Here is a 26,231-nt window from a genome sequence, read left to right as displayed (position 1 = left end):
AAAAAAAGGAAGGGGGGGAGGGGAGAGGAGAGAAAAAAAAACCAGTGATGCACAATGCAATTGCTCACCACCCACTGACTGATGCCCAGTTAGTTCCTGAGCCACGATCCGCGCCTCCCGGCCAACTCCCCCCTGTTTATATACTGGGCATGACGTTCCATGGTATGGAATACCCCTTTGCCTAGTTCAGGTCAGCTGCCCCGGCTATGCTCCCTCCCAGCTTCTTGCACACCTGCTTGCTGACAGAGCATGGGAAACTGAAAAATCCTTGGCTTAAGATAAGCACTACTTAGCAACAACTAAAACCTCAGAGTGTCATCAACATCATTCTCACACTAAATTCAAAACACAGCACTGTACCAGCTACTAAAAAGAAAGTTAACTCTGTCCCAGCCGAAACCAGGACAACACTCTATCCTAATAAAACTGGAATATGGTAGGAAAACATCAGGCAGATCCTGAGAACCCATCCTGATGCAATGCATGGGAAATCTAGCCTACTTACCATGCTGGCTTTACATTCTTTATCAAAGCAATTGATCTGACACACTGATTAACACGCAAGATTGCCCCGGCAGGAAAAGATCAGATAAAATGCTAACTATCAAGGAGAATGTTGGAAACCATAAAAACAGAAATAAAACCCCATCTGGGGGTCTGACTGTAAGGCTGTAGATCTCGCCACATATTCATACATTTATGTGAGAGTATGTTCACATTTGCAGATGGAACAAGCTCCAGTCACATAAAGGAAGCTCTTAAAAAATAAGATACGACAATTACAGTATACTGTACCACTGACTATGACTTGTGATACACAATGGGATTTCAGAAGCAATTCCAGCATATTTCAAGCTCATTTTTATAGACAACCCATGTTTCCAAATACTTTTTTCATGAGGGACAAAATCTCCTCCTCACTGAACAGTCTTTGGATGCTGGAAGTCACTGGTGGATGAACAGAGGGATCTTCACCTCGTAATCCTCCCAGGCTCCAGAGCTCTGACTGTGTATAGCCTTTGCAATACCAGTAACTTCAACAGCTGTTTCTTCCGACATACTGAACTGCAAAACTGGGATTCAGAGGCACACTCCTACATCTCCTACTTGCTCCCATCTCCAAAAACACTTCAGTAACAAAATACTGCAGCTTGGCAGCATAGGCTTCCTGCGCAACAGTCTAGTTGTATACTCCCATGTGTAAATTAAGCATTGCAATTACTTTTCTCCATGAATATACAGCAGCCCTGCAGGTTTGAAAGGCTGCTATAGTCATGACGAGTGCACTGGACATTTGGTTAGCAGATGTACTAAATAAAAAGCCCTGTCTCACCCCAAGATTTCCAGTAAAATAATTTTTGCCACCTCTTGTCCATATACACATATTCATAAATGCACACTTTGATTTTTGACATGATATTCATAAATACACAGGATAGCAGCATTAAACGGAATATCTCAACACTAACTGGTGTCAATTTTTCTTCCACATACGTTTTATAGCATTTTCCATAATTGATGACATGTTTGTGTTATAAAACTATTCCACGTTTCTAAAAATTACAGAATTGCCAAATAAAGATAGCATTAAAATGCTACACTTATGAGCAGTCTAGTAATTAAAAAAGAACATTTTTGGAATTACCTTGTGATTGTCGATCAGATTCATCACTAAATCAATGTCTCCATGTACTGGCTGATCTTCCGCTAGCTGAGGTTCAATTTTGTATAACCAGTCAATGAGAGCTTGCAGAGCATCAGTAAATTGCCCCGAAAACAACAGGGCTTCCTCCAGTTTATTTTGTCTGGCGGGGGCGGGGGGGAAATGAACACACACACACACATCATCACTCATACACTTCAAGAAAACATTTGCAGCATAAAATGATAACAACTAAGAGCTATAAAGCAGTGTTTCCCTTTTTAAATAGTGGGACCACCTCCTCCCGCCCCCCCCGCCCCCCCCCCCCCCCCCGCAGTCCTCTGCAATACTATCAGGAAAGTATGCATTTCTAGTATTTTACTGCTTTGGCACTCTTAATTATCAAACAAGCTAGCCACTCTGGTTTTACTTTTACAAAACAGAAGCCAAAAGAATTCTCCTAAGCCTTTTTCTTATCTGCTGAATAATTAGATTGGTTTTCATTTACCTTTCCACTGATTTTCCACAAATTGTATCCCACTTATCCCTTAGTTCACTCAGCATATCATCAAGTTTCAAATTGTCATCAGCCAAGGTGGTTTTCTCTTTCAAGGAGCGTCCAGTCCTATTTGTGGTATCATATACAGAATGTTTGGCACCAAGAGATTTCTGGAATTCCTATATATATGGAAGAAAAAGAAAACACCCATATAGCATTAACTGCTTACAGGCCACAGTTAATTAATCTTTGACATATTATTTGCAATGGACATTGTAAATGTTGCTGCAAGAAAATTTTAAACTTACTGCAAAATTTCTAGTCTGCTGGTGACACAGTGCACCTGAAATTATATGGGGCTTGACACTAGCAGAGTCCCAGTCTTTTGTCCCTCTCTGGGAATGTAGCCCTATGCCTACGGGAACAACTTCTGGAAAATCCTTCGGCGAGAGCAGTGATTCCTGTCCTACCACAACATTCCTAAATTTCAGCAAGGGGCTGCCTGGTAGTCAGAAGAACATGAAAGAACTGCTACTTTGGGAGCCATGAACTGAGCAGTCTTCACACTACCTTTTTACATACTAAGATTTCAAGCCAGTATAGGGCACCCCAAGGGCTACAAAGGTCATTCTGTTTTAGCTCAGCATGGTCAAGCTGGGAAACCTCCAAACACAAGCATTTAACCCTCCTACGATTGAAGCAGACTATAATTGGGAAGAATTGTATGCCAAAAGCATACAGATCCAGGCACAAGAAGCAGCCAGGTGACATCCCAATAAGACAATTTGGGCTGGAAGTCATGATCACAAGCAGGTTTCTGTGACCCAGGAACTTTGGAAGATGACAGTGACACAGCAATTGCATGTGCCTGACAGCTCCTTCTGCACAGAGGCTCTGGAATCTTTTCACAGGCACAGAGGAGCACACAGAAACACAGCTCATCTGATACCGAAGAGGAGCTAACCAACTGACAGAGTAAATAATTAAATAAAGGAACACTGCCGAAAGACAAAACCAGTCCTACACAGCAGCTTTTAAAATGTAGCAATGCTTGAAGTGTTTTATTTCACACCTTCATGAACTGCTAGCAGGAAATCAGTTAAAAAAACCAAACAAAACACAAGTTTGCTTTAGGAAACTCATATATACAGAATCAAATACATATTCTTTTTTTTGTTTTGGTCACAAAAAAATACTAGGCCAAAAGAGTTTTTTTCAGTGCTTGCTGAAAGAGATTTTCATCTGGTTCAGTATCATCACATCCAGCAAGGAAATGATTACCACTTACAACTTATAGTAATTCCTCAGGGCATGTAAAGATTGCAAGGATTCCTTACGGTCGCTGCCAGCACATGCACAGCTGCTCACCTCTGACTGGAAAGCTGTTCCCAGCTGGCCTGCACCAACCTGTACCATGGTAGCTCACAACTCTTCCACCAACTTTCCCATGTGTCCACATAGTCATCTGCTCTTTTTACACATGAATGTGTGTCAGGTAAAGCTCAAGTGGAATGGAGGTGTCTTAAGTAGGAGGGAGGCATTGGGTTATGCCATGTAGACAGTATGACAACTTTACCTAGGGTGATTCAAGCTTCCTTTTTTAAAACTTGCTTGGTATTTTGCACTGCACTGTCCTTACTTCAGGGTTATTTCAGGATCCAGAGGGAACTGAGGATCAAAATTCATCAGCCAAAAAAAACCAAAAAAAAGGCAGCATTTGCTTTGTAATTCAGTATTTCCTTACTGTCCTTTCATTTTCCTCATATAAAACAAAGAAACACACTTTAAGAAAGAATACAAACACTTTGATTTGATTTCACAGAGGTGTAACAGACAGTACATTTTGGTTTAAGCTGCCAGGAGCAGACAGGTAAGATGAACGAAATCTCAGTAATTAACTATCCACCCTCCTTCTAAGGAAGGTGGGAACATACAGATAAAATTAGCCAGGTTCATATAAACGTACTGTAAGTAACATTCAGCATTAGCACAGGAATGGACTGGGTGACCTAGTAAGGGTTTTTCCATTCCTGACTTCTAAAAATGAGAAAAAACTGCTGATAAACAGACCATGAATAACCCCCAAAAGTCCCTGGCAACACACTAGATATCAGTGAGAGAGAAAACATATTATCTTGGCTTTTCTCTTGCAGGGGCTTTTTTTTTTTCTTTGGCAGTAACTACTGGCAAAGAGCGAGTCCAAATTATTGCTTACAGCACACACACAGCACACATTCAGTTCAGATAGCAAAATCGTTAACTAAATGGAGCAAGGAAACCTTCAAGGCTGGACAGAAAAGACAAAGACACAGGGGGTATATACGGGAGTGGAAGGAAAAGACTCAAAATACAAGGAAGGACATTGCAGTGTTGGGAGGTTTGACAGCTCATTAAAAAACAATTGAGTTGATTTCTTGGGGGGTTGTTTGAAGTTTAAAGTCACAAAGTTCAGAGAACTCCCTCTCTCACACACATTCATCTTTTTCCTCCAAATCACCAGTTTCAATCCTAATGTCCCTGTGCCGCTTTCCATCCCATTCCTTAATGAGAAATGAGATTCAAGCAACTCAAGTAGCTATTCTCTGTAGGCATTTTATACGAAAAGAAGCTCATCACACGAGAGAAGTGATGACTCTGCCAATCCATGTGAGGAAGCTTAGGCTCATAAAATGTACTGCTGTAGGTATAAAGAACAAGGGGGATTATGAAGAGGGGAGGAAAATAAAGGTACAGAGTCAAACCTCAGGACCTAAAAGGACCTCAAAGCACAGTCACAATGTGTTGACCATACTCGTGAGGCGTTTGAACTTTATATAAAGAAAAGAGTGGAAGGATTAAAAGATCGATAGAGAAGACAAGAAAGACTATCTTAACAGAGATTTTTTTTATCCTAAATTCCCATCGCTGACTTCAAATTCTGACAACAGCAGCAATCTCACAACAAACTGAAACTGCAGAGTTAGCATAACAGAATGTTAATGTAGGTTTTATCTAAAAGTTTTAACAGCAAACATAGGTAAAACTATTTTTGTTTGACCAACAGCCAACTTTCCCATATTAAAGGAGAATATTTTCCTGGTTGATAAACAATACTTAAATCATCACGTAAACTGAGAAATGATAAAAATATAGCAGACGGATGCAGTAACCAATCATCAGTATACATTGCAAAACTTGTCTGAGGTAAAAGCAATCATCAGAAGCTACATTGAGAGGGAAAAATTAGATATGCAAAACCTTGGGGATATTGTGCAGAATGAAAAAATAGGAGTAAATGGAGAACAATAAAACTGACAGGAAAAGCAGAAGTAAATGTATGCCAAAATATAGAAAAAGGAATGATCTTTCAATACTCTGTCTCTGACGAAACTGCTCCAAGATAAATCTTGAGACACAGTCTGTCTCTGAAGATTCTATCACTCAGTCACTTGATCCTCTGTAATGTATTATTCTCTTTAGAACAGTAAAAATGAAGTAAAGACTTCTTTCGTCCTTCCTTTTGCTCTGTGTCTGATGGAACTACAGAGCTTTTACATTACTATTATTTGTTTGAAAAGCCAGGTGAATCAGGGAGACTTTCACATTTCGCCTACCGTAGCTGGGTTTGTGGAAAGCTGGTCCTGGAATTTTGAATCCCATGAAGACAAACAACCTTTGCTACTAATGGTGTCATTGTACTTTCTAGAGGATTTTATTAATATTTCCACTTGACATAAAAAGCAACTGCCAATCAAAATACAAGATTATTTTTCAGTTTTGAGGTGGCCCTGTAGTATTAAAAGGAAAATCCCAACCCAAATAACTGGATGGTAAATTTGTGGTTTAAGGACTGAAAAAAGCCAGTAATAAAACCTCTTCAGAGACTCCTGTTCTGAGATAGTATTACTTTGTTTTTTAAAGTTTCCATGGTGCTGTATTATGTCGTCTTTCCTCTTCATAGTTCACCATTCCCCCACAGATCAGGTACTGTGAAAAGTTTTTTTTGCTCCCCACCTGTAACACACCACCATTTAATTTGATGCTAATAAGGACTCCCTTGTAGTGAGGCCACAAATCTACTTCCTTTGTTGATTGAACAGTACAAAGCTGATAGACTTACCTACAGCTCACTGGGCACTTTGCATTTCATCACTCATGACTCACCTTATGCTGTGCGAGCTGCATCTTTATTTTGTCAGGGTCATTTGCAATTTCAAGATCTGAGTCCAAAGATTTCTCTGACTCTTCCAGCCATTCCATAAGTTTGTGCCAGGCTTCATGGAACTGCAGGAAAGTGAGATTTCCATGGATTTTAAAATTCACTGGTTCATAAAATAGTCCAAAAACATTAAACCCCAACCAATTCTCTACAGGCCAAACAAGTACTCTGCAGACTTCGGAAAGATTTGGTGTGCTTTTTCTCCCTGGTCTCTCAAACAGGACCAGCCCAACCATCTGCCCACTGGACTTAGCCTCCCTTCTCCCAGGTGAATTAGCAACCTTTTATGTACATGATCTGCATACATAGTATGTATCTTTCAGAGACATATTGGTAACTTCTGTTGATGTGTCAGTCATTTAGATTCCTACATTTTTAGTAATGAATAGTAAATACAGCAAGAATGGGGCTTAGCTATTGCCTATATGGGACAACAGCAGTAAACCACTGGGGAAAACTCCTGTCTGGATGACTGCCCAAGATTGTTCCTGGGATGCTCATAAATGCTCTCATCATATCACACGGTATCTTGACGGGCAAGGAACAGATTCTTGATCTTCCTTCCTGTCTCAACAAAGAGAGTGCTTCAGGAAGGAAGCAGAGCAAGACCAAAGATTCAACCAGCTTTCGTAAAGTGGCATCCCTTTGGAGTTCAATTTTTCTAAGCTCATCGTTTCTCTCTCTGCATCTCTCTTGAAAATTCATCTTGCCTGGGCTGCCTACACATGAAAGCAAAAGAAACTCATTCAGAAACCTCTCAAGGCTCCTGGATCGTGTTGTTCAGGGCTGTGGATCAGGCCTTGACACCAGTACCCTTCAGTACTCCTTCCCCGCTCTGCATAGTAGTTGTCCTAAATTAATAACTTATTGTATTCAGCTCTGTAAATGGACATAGAGATGAAATCCATCTCATTGCAGAACTGCTGTGTGTGTGAATGCACAAGAGAAACTGCTGGAAAATAAGTAACATGTGATTGGCTTATGGGCTAATTTATTGCTCAGAGAAGTTCTTACTTTATGAACTGAGTGGCAGTAGCAGTGAACTTGGGAATGTGGTTTGGCTGTGAACAATGACCCAATCTTGAATGGTCATGTTCACTTCAATAAAAAGAAGCTAGAACTTCCTATTGACATTTAAACATATTACATTCCTCTCACACATTTTGCATCTTATCATTTATGTTCCTCAGTCAGGGGAACATGAATCCAAGGAAAAAAAAATTAATGCTCTCTGGTGAGGAAAACTGTGTGAAACAACTTTCCAGGTTTTTAAGGAAATAAATGGAGATATCTTACCACACAGAAGATATTGGACTAGTAACTAACATAAGAGATTGAGGAAGTGATGAGTATTAATCAGGGCACAGCGTAAACCCAAGAAGAAAATACTAAGGAATACTCTCACAATTAGTGAAAGGGTTTCATTATGTTCTTTAAAATATAAGGGGTTGACTGTGAAACTTCTTTTTGAGGACAGATGCTGCTAATATACATCTGGAAGCCATACTGTAACTTTCTTCTTTCAGACTATCTGGTATTGCAGACAGAAGTCACTGCTCGGGTTGAAAATGACGCTTTCACCTCACAAATGAAGTGCTCTATGATCGAATCACAGAAATTGTTCCACTAACTCAACAGCGTCTGTTACGCTAAACCCAGACTTACTTGAAAGTGCTTTAAAGCACCATATTCTTCAAGAGTCTGGATGTAATTACAGCTAAGTTCAAAGAGTTGTACAACAGCTGTTGTCCGATTACCTGTTTGGCTCTTTTCCTTGCATCATCCAAAGCTCTTCCCCTTTCAACTAAGCGTTGAACTACTTTTTCCCATCGACTCTGTACACTAATCAGCAGATTCTTAATAAGGACAACATCCTGTTTCTGGCTGAAATATTTCAAATGGGTTCCAGTTTTGTCCAGCTCTATGATCTGATCTCGATGAGAATTCACTTCTGTGGCAAAAACCTTGGAAAAAGGGAGAAAATTACTCTGAATACTACGTTGCTCAAGCCCTGGGTAAACACCGAAAAAACCCAGCCTGATAAAGAATGATGTAGCAAGAAAGACTATAAAAAGCCATTTTAAAACAAATTAAATGTTTCTCTGAGTGCCAGCATTACAAGGTTCATTTGGACATTGTTAAAGTATCTCCACAGAGTGGGAGAAAAACATTACACATCTGTTTCTTTACATACCTTGTGTTCATCAATTTGAAACAAGACAGTGTCCAAGATAAGACTTGGCCGAGAAGCTGCAGTTAGAGTTTGCTCAGCCTGAGTAAGCCAGTTGATGAAATCTTGAAGTGAATTGTGGAACTCCATTGCTAAATTGAGGGCTTCTTCCAGTTTGGTCTGTAAAGATAGGTCATACTTTAATAGCAGCTGATATTGTGCAGGGGCTTCAGCCAAGTAAACCATTTTAGTTCAGCATTTTGGAGTAAACCATTTTAGTTTAGCATTTTGTTTAGCACTTTAAAAAATTTTTCCAACTCAAAGTTTCTGAGTTTTAAAATAACAGCCTACATTTGAGCATGTTAAAGGGGATGGACAGAAGAGTAACAGTAAAATTATGTATGACAGATGGGTAGAAAATACAGCACCTAGTATCAAGACAAAATTTTCCACATTAGACTATTACATTTTCTACTACTTAATCCTAATGGGACATATGGATTTATCAATTTCGATACTAAATCAGTAGAATCTCAGAAATCTAAGGTGGCAGTGCACTTGGAAGAGCCTCAGAGAGGTCATCTAACTTATTCTCTTGCACTGAACGAAGAACAAGTTTGCCTAGACCACTTTTTAATAAAGCCCACTTGTCATTTTGGTTGCCTGAACCAAGACTAATTTTGGATACAGAATTTTTGTTGATCATGAGACGGCAGTCAGAGTTCTTCAAACAATCGCACTGCTGGCCTAGCTGAGCACTCCAACCTTACAGCAACCTGCAAGAAGGTGCTCATATTGGGTATTAATTAGTTTGACATTCTTACATTATACAGTTACCGTAAGAGACAGCAGCATTCTTACTTTAAAATATAACTAAGTTGTGAGTTAAATATTTGTGCTTTATACACATTAGGGCTGTACAGAGAGTTCCTCTGTTTGTAATTATTGATATTCTTCATTGTTTGATTAAGGTAGAACAAATGGACTATACTTCGTGAAGGAATGAAAGCAAAACGAAATTAATAATAAGAACATATGTTGCGTATCAGTGAAATCACGCTATTGATCTACGTTAGAACAGAAGGTAGTCACTTGAAGTAAGTGGCAGAAGGCCAAGTGTTTGGGAATTTTAAGAAAAAAATGGCTAAAAGCTAGGAAAATTAATGCAGCAATTCTGTACTGAGGAGGAGATAAACCTGAATGATCAAATAATTTTATTCACTCTCTCATGTTTATGATTACTGTAATAAAAACCAGATAAGCCCTCACCCCACTAAATGAGCATTACCAGTATCAGTTAATGTATTTCTATGGAATAGACTTGTGTCACTCTCACCCACCCTCCCCCCAATTACAGATAATCAACTTCTTGAATCCCATGTTTTCCCAGTACCTTCTAAACATACCAATGAATTCTGCATCACTGTCTCTACAATTGATTTTAAATCTAAAAGATCAAGCAAGTATGCACGCATGCACAAAAGGACTGAACATCCTCAAATACATGATTTACGCTTCTATTTTTATGTAAAAACACATACTTTTCTTTCACTAAGTTTTGTTTGTACTGATTCCCATTTTTCTTTTAAGTTATTTATGTCCTGCTCAACGTTTGTTTCAGCAGACTCTGGGCATCTTGCAAGCATCTGCTGGCCTTTCTGCATTAGACACTTATATGTCTCTTCTTTGGCTTCAAAGGCAGCACAAAGTTCCTAAATAAAGCAAGCACCAAAAAATAAGTCAGGTAGAAATCCAATACTCTTTACAAATGCTAGTATAATATTTATTCCTCCCTCAACATTTAGCGGCTATGATTAAGACTAATAAAGGAAACATATGTAATTCATAAAAAGCCAAATGAGCAAAGAAAGGGCCCAATTCTTCAGGAAATGAGAACTTGTATTGTCTGTCAGATGTTTTCTCTGAGATCCAAAGCTTGGCAAAGAAAGTACTATGCACTTATTGCACAAGATTTGCTACATCTTGGTTGGTTTAAAGTCTGTCTGTAGCTGAAACACAAAAAGTGTCAGCATTATACAGTGCGCTGAAAGCCCAGACCTATCCAATACACCTTCAAAAGTGGGTGGGACAACTTGGGAGGGCTGCTTTATTGTACATCATCTCTTTTGTTTTGTCTGTATCTTCCTCCACTCGCCAGGCAACAGCACTGAAGACATTTTACACATACAAAAGCTGGAAGAATAATGGTAACAACCGTTTTACCTGCTAACTATTCTCGTAACTATTCTCTTTTGACCATGTTAAAGATGAGGTGGCAAGAGCTCCCATGCATCCCTCTGACTCAAAAGGGCATGTTCAATATTTGTAACTGACCATCCAAAACGTACCAACGAAACTGCTGCAGACTCCCAAATGGGGAACATCTTCCAGGAGATGAGCAGTAAGTGGCTTGCAAATAGGAGGAAAAGAACTTTTTCCTCTGATTCCCAGGACAAGAGCCCAAACCCAGCATTTTCTTTGGGTTAACAGACACTGTACACAGGGTTGTACCTGATCACAGAGGACGGCAAAGCAGGAAGCAGGTTCAACCATGAGCTAAGATTTTAACAGGACAGAAAGCTTCCTTGCTTTCTTCCTGAGGACTATGAGAAGCAGTGTCACCTAGCCTGCTTCCTCCTATGTTCCCAACTTCCCTACACTATTTCTGGTTTCCATAACTCCCCAGAGCATCTTATTTTACTGCAGCACAAGAACTCCTCAGAAGTAAATATAAGGAGTGCAGAACAGGCGAGACATGGCAAAGCAGGAGTGGCCCCAAACACTGGGGCTGGGCTCAGTCTAAGACAGGGGCTCATCACAGCGGTTAATTCTGCAGTACAGTCACACTTTTAAGAGGGTAGGAGCAACTGAAGTTATTTTAAAGGACGAACTGACAAAAATGATTGTTTTAAGAAAAGGAGAGGGTTGTTCTGAGCAGCACTGGGACAGCCAGAGAGGCCTCTTTTTAAGCCCCTTTCCTGCTGGTGTCCTGTAATGTCTCTTCATATCTTTTCTTTTCCTGGAGCTGCCTTAGCTGGCAATGCTGCCCAATCTCAACTCCATTTGTAAACTGATTATAGTTGAGGGCTCTTTTATTCATATCTGTAGAAAACAGACCTTACACTCAAGAAAATGGTTCATAACATTATTTCCAATGAGAAACAAATCAAAATACAGTGCAAAACTTTCTTCTCCAGTTTCAAGTCACAAATTAACATGGTTTGTATCACTTAGGGGCAAGTCTGAATTTGGAACTTATGATAAATAGTACTCAACATGACAAGTGGCCTCAACATTTCAGAGAATTTACACACATCTGCACAGATTCATTGAGGTTTAACTAAACTGAAATCAAGCCCTATTTTTTAAGGTTTATATACATTAAAGGATAACAAGTCAATCTCTCCAGTTATATGATGGCTCACAGCATAGCAACAATCTGTTAAGATGTACACATACAGTTAGGAAATGATTGTATATATAGCGGACATTCACATTTGTTCCAACTATAATACTACATTCAGCTTAAAGATTCTTTAAATAATCAATCTGTAAGGACAATAAGTATAGAAAATGGCTTGTTGATTTGCATACTAAAAGAATGTACCAAAGAAAACCCTGAAATTTTCCAGGGAAAATTTTTTGGTCTTGATCTGACTAAGTTCAGGATGAAAAATGGAAAAAGCTCCACTAACTCTGACGGAATTGTGATTATGCCCCATGCTCAGAGGAGAGAAAAGAAAAAAAAAAAAAGGCTTTTTTTTTTTCTTTCTTTCTTTTTAAGACAAAAAGAGAAGGATTGGGGGGGGGTTCAAAACCGCAAGGTTATTTCTGTGTTTTGTCCTAGTTTCCTGTCATAACTGATTTTAAAACTGTAAGTTATTTTTCTTCTCAAAAATAGTTAATGGTAAATTTTGGAGGAAAAAAAGAAAAAAAAAAGTGCCCCACATTGGTGGGCAATGACCGTTAGCATCACTCCAAAATAAAATCTGATTTTTACAGCTATGACAATGCAGTATTTTAATGGAAACTGTGTCAGGCATATTCGAGTTCAAGGACAGTTCAGTAAATATCACTTTTTACATCTGAGCCAGGAGGTCAGGAGACCAGATCACTGGGTTTGGGGTTATATCCTGGCCTAACAGCACAGCATGATTTTATAAACGGAGCACTATGAACCACCTTCCTTTGAGGTAAGAGATCAAGTGTCTTTTTTTTTAAGCTCTATGGTTCTATGGGGGTGGAGAAATCTACAGAATGTTTCTTAAAGAGAAAGGAAGGGAAGGAAGGGAAGGAAGGGAATAATTCAGGCATCCTGATCAGCTTGCCACTTCTAATTAAAGCAGAGTCTCTATATGAGCCAGTAGTCCTTATTACATCTGTGCTAATAATGATTTTGAAGTCAGCTTTAGTTAGATAAAGAATAAAAGATTGAGTCTCTTAATTGAAGGTCCAATGAATGTGGATCACTTTTAGATTCATCTTCATATCTTAGAAAAAGCATAAATGTAGTTATGGGAACAGAAGGGAAAAGAAGAATAGGAATCACTGAAAAATCTGTAAACAATTTCTGTTTTTCTTTCTGAGAATAAGGATGCAAAAATTCTTCTATTTCTGTCTCAACACTATTAATGGTTCAGTTTTGGGCATCTCCCAAATGACTACTTTTCCTACATTGAAAATAACAGTGTTGTTTTGAAGGCTATTAAAATTTTTTAAGATACTGTACAGACATTGTGATACATAGAACATGCTCTGTATTTACCATAAACACTCTTGAAAGATAGTCCTGAAATGCAGTTTGCAAAGCATTCTAATACTGATACTTACCATATGGGTATTAAGCTGCTCTCTTGCTGTTTCTGGTAAGCCTCCAACAGGTTTTGATGCCAACAGCTGACGTTCAGTGTCAGTCAGCCATTGCTGCATATCTTCAACTTCACCATGGAAACCTTGGGCCTAAATTATACCATATCATTTTAGAGCTTACTTAAGTGTTCTCCATTCTAATACTAGCTCAGATGCAGAAGTATACTGGCAACAGATTTAATCAGATATTTACAATAATCAAAGGAAATGAAAGAAAAAAATAAAAACAAAGGAAAAAACCAAATCAACCCAAAATTTAAACTACCTCAATCCAATCTAAATGATAAAAACGAAAACAAAACCCATGGAAATCTTGAAAGCAGGCTAAATGAGCAACTGAGAGCAATGTTTTCGCTGAATAATATGCCTATACAGAAATCTCACCCTTTTAAAATAAGTAGACCAAAAGCTGAAGTCTTGATTCAGCACTATAAAAGACAGTGGCCATCTGTGGAAGATACAGCTGGATTCAAACTTTCTCCAAATTCAGGAGTGTTTGTGTTATGGTTTTGATTTAGGCCAACTTCTAATACATGTATCTATGTATTTTATGTAAAAAGACACTTTTTTTTGAGTTATCTCTTTATTTGATCATTTCCTGTTCACCTGGATCAAGGCACTGTCCAGCTGCTGTTTCCTTTGTTCTGTTTTTTCCAACACGTTTTGCCAGCGCTGATTCAGAAGTTCCAACTTGCTCCGTAAATTACTTGCTTCTTCAACAGCACTCGATTCAATCAGGTCATTTCCTGCTTTCTTAACTGCTTCCACCGTAGACTGATGAGCTAAAACATCATTTTGTAGCACCTACAATTGTAACACAGTATGTATGACTGGCCATGTTGATAAGTTATTGAATGAAGGCAATTACAGCGACTGAGCTCATTCTAATCCAGTGACAAGGCAACAGTTTAACATCGGCACAGGTATTAGCAATTAAAGCTAATAACTAAGGTCTCTTCAATCAAAAGCAGTAACAGACCATTCTGCCAAAATGCTACATTTTATTTTTATATCTTGGAAAAAATAACATATTCCTTCTGAAAAACATGTATTTCTTTCTGAAATTATGAAAGGTTTCTGGTACTGCTAGTGAAGAATTATTTCTTTGCTTTCCTCAATTTACTACTGTTGTGGTTTAACCCCAGACAGCAACCAAGCACCATGCAGCCACTTCCCCCTCTACCCTCCCAGTGGGATGGGGAGAAAGAGGGGAGAGAAGAAAGAAAAAAGGTAAAACTCATGGTTTGAGACAAGAACATTTTAAAGTAAAATAAAATATACTACTGAGAATAATAATAATAATAGTAATGAAAAGGAATATAACAAAAAAAGAGAAATAAAACCCAAGAAAAGACAAGTGATGCACAATGCAATTGCTCACCACCCACTGACTGATGCCCAAGCAGCGATCCGCCCCTCCTGGCCAACTCCCCCCCCCCCCATTTATATACTGGGCATGACGTTCCATGGTACGGAATACCCCTTTGGCTAGTTCGGGTCAGCTGTCCTGGCCATACTCCCTCCCAGCTTCTTGCACACCTGCTTGCTGGCAGAGCATGGGAAACTGAAAAGTCCTTGGCTTAAGATAAGCGCTACTTAGCAACAACTAAAACATCAGAGTGTTATCAACATCATTCTCAGACTAAATCCAAACCACAGCACTGTACCAGCTACTAAGAAGAAAACTAACTCTATACCAGCCAAAGCCAGGACAACTACACATTTTTCTTTAATAGGATTTTTCTTTGGTTTTGAGGGCAAGGTGTGAAAACTGTGTTATATATAGTAGTGCCAATTGCTTCTGGAGCAGTAGTCTAAGGAGAGAGAGGAACAAGAATACTGTGTGCCTGCTGTGCCATAAAACCACTGACTGCCACGATGCCTTTTCATGCATTTCAGGTCTACAACTCGTTTCACATTATGTCAGGCTACCAGGACACTTCAGCTGTGCTAAAACTGGGGAATGATTGTAATACTAACACCACAAGACCTCCTCCATCTGGTTGAAAACCTGTTATCACCAACCACAGTAAAACCATAAAAGGCAATAAGTACATTTGGGAAAAGGATGCCGCTTTCAGAAAGATTTAAAAGGAAAAAAAAAAGAAGGCGGCAGCTTTAAAATACCAGAAACAAGGAACAGAAAAAGAGACTATGCAAAATGGTTGGGAAAGGAATGGTAAACCCCATCTAAGAAATTCAAGTTTATGACTGCTGTCTTCCATGGGGTCTGGTTCAAACTCACCTCCCTCAAAATGCTAGCATATGGAAAAAATTTAAAGCTAAACACAAAGGAACTTTTAAATAAACTATACAGAGCACTTGATGAAACAGCAAGTCACAAGTACCCTTGTATACAAAACATGCATCACATTTGCTTTAATTCTTCTAACCTAAGCACTGGAAGATATTGATTATTTTATTTTCCTAACAGAGTGAAAAAAAGGGACATTCACAGAAGCAGATGCATCTTATCCCTTCCTTCCTGCTGAAGCTCACTAAGAACAAGGTCTATTCTTTCCAAAGTTATTCAAGAGATGGATGTTTTTCCAGGCTACCACAGGATGCACTACTGTGTGAACTTTCTAACCTATAAACTCTGTTTTATGAAAAGGAAGTAGATTCGTTCATGTGTTTGCTGAACTCCTTCAGCACTGAAGGTAGATGAAGTCATTAAAGATGTCTGGATGCTTCTTCAGTAGTAAAACACTTCCGATTGATAAGAATATAAAAGGGCCACGGAGTGGAAGCTGTATTTGTAATTTTTTTTTTTTTTTTAAAGGGTATGTTTCTAACAGTAGTCACACAGGGCATGTAGATATTTTACTCTGCTCAAGTTCCAGCTGACCACACAAAAGGCTTCAGAAGCTGCATAGCTGCATTAACACAAACAATGAAAATGCCTTAATTATCTGCGTATTGTCAATTTCAATCAATTCTCTCTAAATCCAAAACAGACCCTGAGTACTTTTCACATCATATGCAGGCCAAAAATTAAATGGCAGATTTAAAGGAAAGGAGAGGATTTATGAGGTTAGTTTGAAATCTTCAGGCCTACAAAGAATACACCATCATCAACAGCACCGAGTCACACAAAGAGGTATAGAAGATCTCTTGCTCCTGAGAGATACTCTTCAAAATAAAGGCACAATGGAAGCGTTCTTCCATGGGCTCCAAAGTCACAATAATCAGTAAAAATACTAAAACAAAAAATAAAAAATTAACCCTACATTATATGTAACAGAGAGAAAAAGATGGGGGCATGGATACCCCTGAAGTTTGCTGAGATTTTCAGGGAAGCATTCTCCATGTTAGCTGGACACAACTGAGATACAATTTTGCAGACTTCAGAACAACAAATCACTATTTTCTGAGAAGGAAGAAACAAGAATGAAAGATGTGTAACGGTCATGCGCATTTTGTGAGACCTGGCCTAAACAGAACTAATCAAGGAGTTTATTGCTTCAGGGTGAGTAGCAGGTTCAGTAACTTTTGAGTTCCCTAGGTCAAATGAAGGTGAATAAAGGTGGAGACTAGGGTGAGCTGCTCTTTTTGGCTAAAACCTATGGCATATGCAAAGAAGAAAGGAATATGGAGGAGTAAGAGGAAAGATATTAGTTACTCCAAGCCTGCATTTCAGCTATAATCTGCATCTTTAAAATCTCTATAGAGAATTATTTATCAAGTGCGAAGTTTTACTACAAGACTCATCACTAAGATAAATATCAAAAGAACATTTCAGTTAATATTCATTATCATTACATACATGATGTTTGGCAAGTTCAATTTCAATAGCCTTGGGGTCTCCACCCACAGGTTTCTGTTCATTCAGCAAGTCTTCTGTATGTGTCAGCCACGTCAGTAACTCATCCAGGGCATGCTGGAACTGCCCCAAGGCTAACAACGCACCTTCCAGCTTGTGCTACAGTAAAAATAAAATTAACAATAAAATGGTTTCACAATGCTATTGAATTGGCTTATATTACCATTAGTTACCATAATCCACAGCGGAATCCATGCATACGATAGCATAAAAACCAGGGAGAAACAGTTGTCCAACACAAGCAACTACTTTATAGTTAGAGCTGAGTTAGCAATTCCCTTGTAAAGCCTTACATTCCAGGCTGAAATTCCTGACCTTTGAAGATCCGATGTAACTAGAGCAGAGTTAAGTTCGAAGGTTCTCTCATCAGAGATATTACAGTAGTTTTTCATCACTTAAAATATAACTTCAATATAAATGCAATTTGGTGCATGATCTTTTTAAAACCTCTTCTTTGTTGTGAAATGATTCAATTTAGAAAAAAATACACTTCAAAGAACTAATCTTTAAATCTCTCTTTCACTTTGATAATTTAAGGAAAGAGCACTGAAACAGTTAATATTGTTTGGTTTTTAAAAACAACCCAGCAGCTAATATTAGTTTTGCACATATAAACATGTTTTCAGCTGCTACTTAAGATGTCATCAAATAACCAAACTGAAATAATGACGACTCGACATGGCACTGCTGACAGAGGAAGTGGCAAAAAAGACTGCTAAGGGTTTAAAAACCATAAAAACAACTCAGTAAACTGTAAAATTCAAATTCTATTATATATAGTTGTGTAATTTCCAAACTAAAAGGAATAAATGTGTAAACTGATACCAACATTATACATAATAAAAAGCTTTTCTCAAAAATCTAAGTCATGAATAAAGCCCCCACCTTCAAGTTTATTTACCTGTCTACTTATAATTTTTTCTTCTAGGCTGTCCCACATTAGCTTGAGCTCTGAGAGAGGGTCTTGAACAGTGTGCTTGTCACTCTCCTCTGTTACCTTCTTCAGCAACAGTTCTGCCTGATGGTTCAGTCTTTCCATTTCTATCTGCTGCTGATAAGCTTCTGTCTTAAATTGCTATGGTAAATAGAAAAAGAATACGAATAAACATATCACAAGTAATGATGATCTTGACTATAGCATAGTACAGCAATATTTACAATACTAATGCATCACTGTCAACTTTAATAAATTTGGGAGTTTGTTTTCCAGGGTCAAAATGCTTCTAAGACTCTGATAATCCAGACAGTCCCAGCTAACTGAAAATATGCAACAATGTCTTACTATTCTAGCAGATATTGCTAACTGTGACCAGAGGATGACAAAGACGCCCTATAGGAAAGTATTCTCCAGTGACCTCCCTGGTCTGTAAATAAGGCAGAACATATCTTGAGTAACTTCCAGCTCTTGTGGTTGTGATAATATAATACCTTAAGCTTCAAACAGAATTATTCTTCAAAAGAGCTGAAAAGCAAGATTTTCTTTAGTAGAATACCCTCTTGTACATTCAACTTGGGCAGCAGTCTGAATACAACTTGCATATGTGTGTTCTTCTGAACTATGTAAGATTATGGTTCATTTGAAGTTACATCATAAAATAGACAAACAACCTGCCCACAGCCAAAAAAAAAATGTGCAAATGAGCAACAAAACCAAGGACATTCCCTGATCATTATACATCCCTGTTCTTTATATATAGCATAACAGCCTACCAACACCAGGAGTACACTCAGTCACAGATCCATACAGACAAGTTTCTTAAGTTAGCCTGAAATCTTGGTTTTCAGCTTACTGATGTATTGGCAATGTCATGATCTGTGTGAGCATTTAGATAAAGCCTATAATGGCAGAAATGAAGCTTTGAAGGCATTCTCTCAGAGCCTCAAGGAAGCTGTTCATGGCAGAAACCAGAAAACGTAAAGGTCATAGCAAAAGAACCCTGTACCTAATAACCTTATAGCCTTTGAAAGAGAAGGAATGCTATTACAAGTATTTCTGGGCTATCAGAACATATTCACAAAATAAAATGTAGTCTCACCAGAATTTGGAATAGATTTTAAAACGAAACACATTTTAAAATGAAAAGTTTGCAATGAAATATTATTTGAAATTTTCATACAGATTTTTTTTTTACTCGAAACTGAAAATTGCTTTTGACTCTTCAAAAATACTAAACAACACAGAAAAATGCAGACAGATGAAAATATAAATGAAATAAATTGCTAGTTCATACCTTAAGTTCCTCGGTTTGCTGCTTCACTGTCTCCAGATCTGTTCCAACTGGGGACATAGATGCTAACTTGCTGCCAGCAATGTCAACCCAGTCAAATATTGCCTGAAAATCACAGTACGAAATTGAAGCATGAGCAGAGAAATAGTGTCATATTTGAAAGTGGTATTAAGTAAAAATATCAGAATTTTTTTTACTCCAGAGAACAATATTGCTGTGCTCTTTGAAAGAAAATAGCTTTCTTCAGCGAATCCTAGCTTTCTTTGTAATACAAGGGATCAAATATTAACTAAAGTATTCCATGGAATGGTTATGAGAATGTACATGCTGCAAGACTGAACTTCTATTAGCAGTAATATTCTGCCAATACTATTCATGCCAAGCAGCACTGTACTCTCAAGGAAAATCAGCAATTTTTATGAATATCCTGAAAGGTAAAAACAAGACGAACTCTGTTCTGCAGTCCTTTGGAGCAAAGATGGAAGGCAGTAGCTGAATGATAACACACTTTAAATGATGATTACAAACAAACTTCTTTTGAATGATAATGTTATCTGTGTAAGGAACATGGAACACGACCCAATCAGTACATATTAGATAGTGAAGGGCCGTAACTGAGCTTGACTGAATCTCCATAGGATAATACAGTTATAACTTTAAAAAACAAATGAAGTCTCCCCGGTTCTGAGGCTTTGTGGGTACTTCTTTTGCTCCTGATACAATGCAGAACCACCTCAAGAATACTCCACTTACAAATTAAGAACAGCTGTATCAATCTGGGTAATTGTACAGGGGAGAACACACCTCTGCTAGGCCCTTTTCCTCCTGCCCGTTATCTGTGATTCACTATGGAGAAAGGCTTAGGATGGCTTGTCAGAGCCGCCCACTGCTACACAGCTCCTTGAGAAAAGGAGAGCTACCCCCAACAAGCTCAACAGGATGAGGCAGCTGCAGCGAACTATCTGCCCACAATACTTTTCACATTGTGAAAGAACTATATTTAAATGCCTTCCTATGCTCATTTCGATAGACAAAGTACCAAGCTTGTAGGATGTACAATGTACAGCCACAGGAAATACAAAGCACTTAAACCAACAGCAACGTTCCTAACGTAACCCTACAAGTCAACCTCTGCGCAGTATGAACATAAGAGAACTTGGAGAAAAATACATAGTAAGGGTGCACTGGAAAACAAGCATGTTGCGTTATTATCAAGGAGTGTTCTGCTGCTTGATCTGCACTGAACACATAAGCAACTGCCCTCAGTGTCATGTGAAACTCTAATTTTAAAGATTTAATGAACCAAGAAAGACAAAATTCCACTGAATAAAAAAATAGTTTTGCAAAATCTGATCATGTTCGGAATCTTTTCAAATGTTTCAAACTTCTAGCCATTCACTGACAAAAGAGGAGGCATGCCACTCAGTCAAAATGTGCAAAGAACATAAAAAAAAAAATACAGCACATAAAAAGAAAAGATATCTTGAAAAAAACTGCTGCAAAATTTACTGATAGATTTAAAAAGTGAATCATCTTCTAAAGTATTGTGATTAGATAAATTATACTAAGAATCAGTATAATGGTCCAGCAACATTCTGTTAATAATATTTTTTGCTTAAAATATTCAAACTTAAATATTTGACTTATTAAAAAAGTGGAATAAAATTGAAGTTCTTTCACTGTCCTCCGCTCAAAGAAAATAGCAGCAAGTGAGTATATGGACCTGTATTCTGTTCCTTTCAGATCATGTAAGTGTGTCACAACTTCAACTCGCCTATCATATGAAGTACTGACTATTACAAGAAAATGTGAGATTACTGTGTATTTGTGTGGTATCAAAAAACCTCTCCTATTATCAATAAACAAAGGGACATTAATTTCAAACCTAAACACAGTGCAATATATGAACGACCACACGAAGAAAACAGCCCAAGAGATTTATTCTTTAATGCAAAAAAACCACAAACCAACCAACCCCGAGAAAAAAATACCTGCCTACTGAAGAAAATAGTCACTATAATCAGAGTGATACATTACTTGTCACCTACCCAATCACATGACATTTTTTACTACAAGCACGTTAAATCCTATTGACTCAAGATTGGGTTAGCTATATCATGCCATCTTACCTGCAGTCCATCCTGGTACTGAACAGCTGCCTGCATAGCTTCAACAAGCTTATCCACCCGTTCTTTCCATGTTTTGTTTAAGGCATCCCAGGCAGAATTCAGCTGCAAGTAAGTGCAATTTACTCCAATGGACAAGAGAATTTTACTGCTGTATAGTATGCATTCACTAATTATTCACTGATCAGTAACACCAATAAACCAAGCATGAATAGTTCATATTCATTCCATATTAACACTCTTGTTCTCCCTATCACTGCACAATTAGTTTCCTTCAGAATACACTAGGGTCCTGGATTACAAAAGCTGTAAACTTCAATATCGATTATTGAATATTTTTATTAACACAGGGATTATAGTTAATATGGGAAATACTATTATTAAATCATTTGGAGTTGCATCATTATAAAAAAACTAGCTTAAAAGAAACGTACATTGCTGAACGTTAGAGAAATTAAAAGTATTCTGTAGTCATCCAAACAGGATTGCCTCAGTTAAGATGTCTCACTTGGCATAAACCAGATATATCTGAAATTTATTCTAGCATTACTTTTGCAAAAAGTAGCCATCTATTGTATTAATCAGTGAGTATTTTTACAAAAAAAAAAAACCCAACTAACAAAACTTTCTGTTACAAAAATTTTAACCCATAAATCAATAAAATAAAATTGTCTGTACATTCTAATCTGAGTCAAGATTCATTTACCTGAAAAGCAAACCTTACTTTAACATAAAGGCTTCAGGAATGTCTTCTGCCACAAAATTTTTATTTTCAACATCTGTTGGGGGCAGTGGGGTATACCAATTTCAGCTGAACAAGCATCTAACATAACAGATTTAAGAATCTGCATTTCCCGTACCTCATCTATACTTTTGTTGACAATAGGTTTGTCAGGCTCTCCACAAGCAGCTCTAAGTTCAGAGCCAAGGCTCACAACTGTTTCTAGTTCTTCTTGTAGTCCATCAATTTCTTCTTTAGCAGCCTATAAAGAGAAAAAAAAATCCAACACTGCTAATACTAAATTTAATAATCTATGTACAGCTTGCTTTCAAGATAGAACACGGCAGGATTCCAACTCTGTTTTCTTTAAAGTCACTTGGACTTACAATTAGATGCTTAAAATATAAGCATCCCTTTGCAGTGTCAGAGTGAAATCAACTGACATTAGTCTAAATTATAACAATGGCTTATGATGACAGTTTGCATGAGATGGAAAAAATAAACAGGAAGTTTTAAATTAGATTTCTTTAATCAGTGTTTTCTTTTTCAGAGGTTATCATTCAACCTTCAAATCTTTAACTATCAGCATAAATAATTACAGGCTTAGAGCATAATGCATAGAGCATAATACATCTGCACACCTTTCATTTAGACGTTACTTATTACTCAGGGAATCTAAAGTATGTATAACTTAAGAGTCTCAGTGACATGCTTATTATATATATGTTTATAAACATATATAAATATAATGACAGGCACATGTTGCATGCTCATTGCAATTAAGCACTGATACATATTGTTTACCATAAACTCTCGAGATATCATTATAGTAAATTTCTGTACAATTATCCCTCCTGGTCTCTAAAAAACCCCAATATTCTCCTGTGGTATTTCATTGTAATTCTGTCTTTTCTCTGCATACTGTAAATAAAATGTTTCAGGTCAACAAAATACGTTCTACTGACCTCAGCCGCTTCTTGCTGTTGCTTGACTACAGATGGGTCAACTCCAGGTCCCTCCAGTTCTCGAATGAAGTCCTGAGTATCTTTAATAGTAGCTACAAGGGCCATATGATCACACCAAAACTTTTCAGCTAGTTCCATTACATCCAACAATTTGGCCTCCCTTTCCTCAGTCAAGGTCTGGATGTCTTCCCAAATGAGGACCATTTGGTCTAGTTTATCTTGAACAGCTAAACAACAAAGGAACTAGATTACTACCTTGGCAAACAGTTCTTGGCCATAAATCTCTCTACAGTTCTACAGCAGAAACACATGCGTACATTTTAAAATTTAGACTCTAGAATTGTTTCTTTACGGGACCCCTTATAATGTTAAGTGGAAACAACCACCATGACCTTTAAAAATAAAACAAAGGTCATATCCACGATGAATTATTTTAAACAAATGCTTTGCTTTTATTAATCTTTAGCAGCTTCTCCAGGAGAACACAATCCCCAGATTAGTGGTCATCAGAAATGAAGGTTTTATACGCTGCAGCTTGCTGCATTTCCACTACATGAAACTTTCCTCAGTCTACTACCTTTAGCAGATATATCCTTATCAGCTCCTTCTGAGCGAGCAATCATTTCCTCCCCTCTCTGTTTAAGCGTCTCATACACTGGCTGAAGTTTTTCCAGGTCCACTGACACATTCTTATTTTCACTGATTTGCTCTTTAATCTTCTCAACCTCTGCTGAGATCGAAGGTGGCTGCCTCAGACGTTCAACTATGCGTTTCAGACTCTCAAGAGTTGGATCTATCTTGTCATGAAACTGGCAGGGTGGTAAAGGACAGAAAGAAGTGGCAGAGAAATTAGAAAAAAACAACAGAAAAATGGCATCTGAAATTCTCTTGGAAAAAGGTACTTTAAAATTAACATATTTAACATCTCTATCCCACATATATATGTGCAAATTGCAATACCCCCCTTGTGGTTCTTCCCCTCTTTTAATATCTAAATTACAAAAATGACCTTGCAAAATGGTACTTCCTCTCAGATTTAAGAATTTTACTGTGAAGTCTGGGTTCAGTTCTGAGACACTCCATCTGAAGATACTATACATATGGCAGAATCTACTTGCATTTAGTCCTGTGTAATTCATACAGTAGTTTGTACCTTATTTTGGAGAGCCATGGCTTTCTGATTTCATCATTTTAGAAAGATATTTACCTTAATGTTAAATACATACATTTTCATATCAGGACCAACATACTGGCATATAACCACTGATTAAGATTTGATATGTAAGGTCATTCAAAAAGGCATTTGTTAGTGTCCAGGTGGTGCTTGTTAGTACAGTAAAGGTACGTTACTTTCTGCAACTAAAAGCACACAACAGCGTGTATTACGTTCACCCACGTTTGACTGAGCCCAGGCAGGTGCCCAGGAACTCAATTACAGCTATGTTAACATGGTTCATCCTTTGGTACAGGTCCAAAGTTAACCTTTACTATATGCCTTTGGAGAGATTCCTAAAAATATCTCACCACCATGCCCCTTCCAAATTACATAAATTAATTAATTGTGGGTGCATTTAATGACCCTCCAGGATCTACAAAAACCACTCTTGACTACGCTTGGGAAAGGTGCTAGAAAGAGCACAGCAAAACAAGATTACCTTATGTGAACAAATAGCTACATCCTTCTATTCAAAAGAATATAGGCAATACAAATGTAATTACTTTTTCCCACCATACAACCCGCTTCAGATCAGACTCTGTGACTAATGTTACGGACTCAGTGTTTCTGTTAGAAGTGTGAATATCATACAAGCCAGCAAAATGTGTTATGAAAGATAAGTAGTGTTCCCACATTCAAGACTTCTGAAAAACTGATTGTGGCAACAAAACCTTACAAAAGTGATAAAAACTGAAATTAAATTGGCAATATTCAGGTCTAATTTTAGGACACATACGTTACATTTTTAAGTTGTTAGTGCATTCAGTGGGCCTCCTTGTACTCGTACTTCAATGAATGAGACAAGGTGTTTTAGAACTTAAAAGGAAGAAAACGCAATTCATTACAACTTCTCATTCTGGCTCCATAGGTTATGTCCTGCCTTTGATACATAATGCAATTTAATATAATTTAAAACCTGAGGAGTGAAATAATTATTCTTCCAGGACTGTCTAGACAAACATTGACATAAACATCATAGTACAGAGCTCTGATAATATATATTTACGTGCCTTAATAAAAAAAGAACATTATATAAAAACTACATTCTGGGCATTACAATGTTTTGCTTTGCCATCTGCATATATATTTACGTATATAAAATGAACCTTAAAGTACTGCATAAATAATTATTTTCTCAGTATCTGATTATATTCTAGCTGTTACCAAAGAATGCATTTTTATTCTTGCTTTCTGTACTTAGCCAATACAACATGTTGATGTCTATCACATACAAAGCAGGAACCAGAATATTAAGTAAACATCTTGATTTTCAAAAGTGCAGCTCCAAATAAGGGGAGGACCGAGCATTTATGATAAAGAAAAACACTGAATCTAAATAATCAGGCATCTTTCTCAGGTGTGAATAAGGAAGGTGTTTAGAATGACTGAAAGCATAATATAATGTCTATAACCAGTTCAAAAGCAGGATGATACCTGATGTCACTTTTTTGCCTCAGGTTCTTAAACTCAGTCTGCAGGGGCTAGGAATATGACAAGTACTATGACCTATGACAAAAATCATTTAGAATGTAGACTTGATGAGAACTTCAAGGTGTATTTCTTTATTTAGTATTTTAGACCTGAACAGAATATAGCACTTAATTTCCAGTGAAGAGAGAAAAAGGGGAATTTCCTATAAAAACAGCAGTATAGAACAATATTTTTATTCAGGTTTTCGTATGGGTTCATGTACACAGTTTTACTGAGTTGTTTTCTGAATTTGGGGTTTAGTAAAAGAATTTCAGTCTGGGTTTAATGACAATTAACCCAATAT

General features: G+C 37.6%; 1 protein-coding gene across 5 annotated transcripts in view; it reads right to left on the bottom strand.

Moving 5' to 3' along the window:
• The window catches only part of DST (dystonin), a 315,541-nt gene that overhangs the window by 24,635 nt on the left and 264,675 nt on the right, over positions 1-26,231 (bottom strand). For all 5 annotated transcript variants that reach the window (XM_050893474.1, XM_050893475.1, XM_050893476.1 and 2 more), the window contains 15 exons: positions 23,819-24,050; positions 23,242-23,468; positions 22,416-22,538; positions 21,559-21,660; positions 19,433-19,534; positions 18,103-18,276; positions 17,145-17,300; positions 13,985-14,182; positions 13,340-13,468; positions 10,051-10,221; positions 8,534-8,689; positions 8,097-8,303; positions 6,285-6,404; positions 2,151-2,320; positions 1,646-1,805 (listed from right to left, as the gene is read on the bottom strand). In XM_050893474.1, coding sequence (XP_050749431.1) covers positions 1,646-1,805; positions 2,151-2,320; positions 6,285-6,404; positions 8,097-8,303; positions 8,534-8,689; positions 10,051-10,221; positions 13,340-13,468; positions 13,985-14,182; positions 17,145-17,300; positions 18,103-18,276; positions 19,433-19,534; positions 21,559-21,660; positions 22,416-22,538; positions 23,242-23,468; positions 23,819-24,050 — 2,427 coding nt within the window. The remainder of the gene's footprint in view (positions 1-1,645; positions 1,806-2,150; positions 2,321-6,284; positions 6,405-8,096; positions 8,304-8,533; positions 8,690-10,050; positions 10,222-13,339; positions 13,469-13,984; positions 14,183-17,144; positions 17,301-18,102; positions 18,277-19,432; positions 19,535-21,558; positions 21,661-22,415; positions 22,539-23,241; positions 23,469-23,818; positions 24,051-26,231) is intronic.

This window comes from Gymnogyps californianus, chromosome 3 (genome assembly GCF_018139145.2).
Source record: "Gymnogyps californianus isolate 813 chromosome 3, ASM1813914v2, whole genome shotgun sequence".
In the NCBI taxonomy this organism is placed as follows: domain Eukaryota; kingdom Metazoa; phylum Chordata; class Aves; order Accipitriformes; family Cathartidae; genus Gymnogyps; species Gymnogyps californianus.
This window is presented reverse-complemented; position numbering and strand designations above follow the sequence as displayed.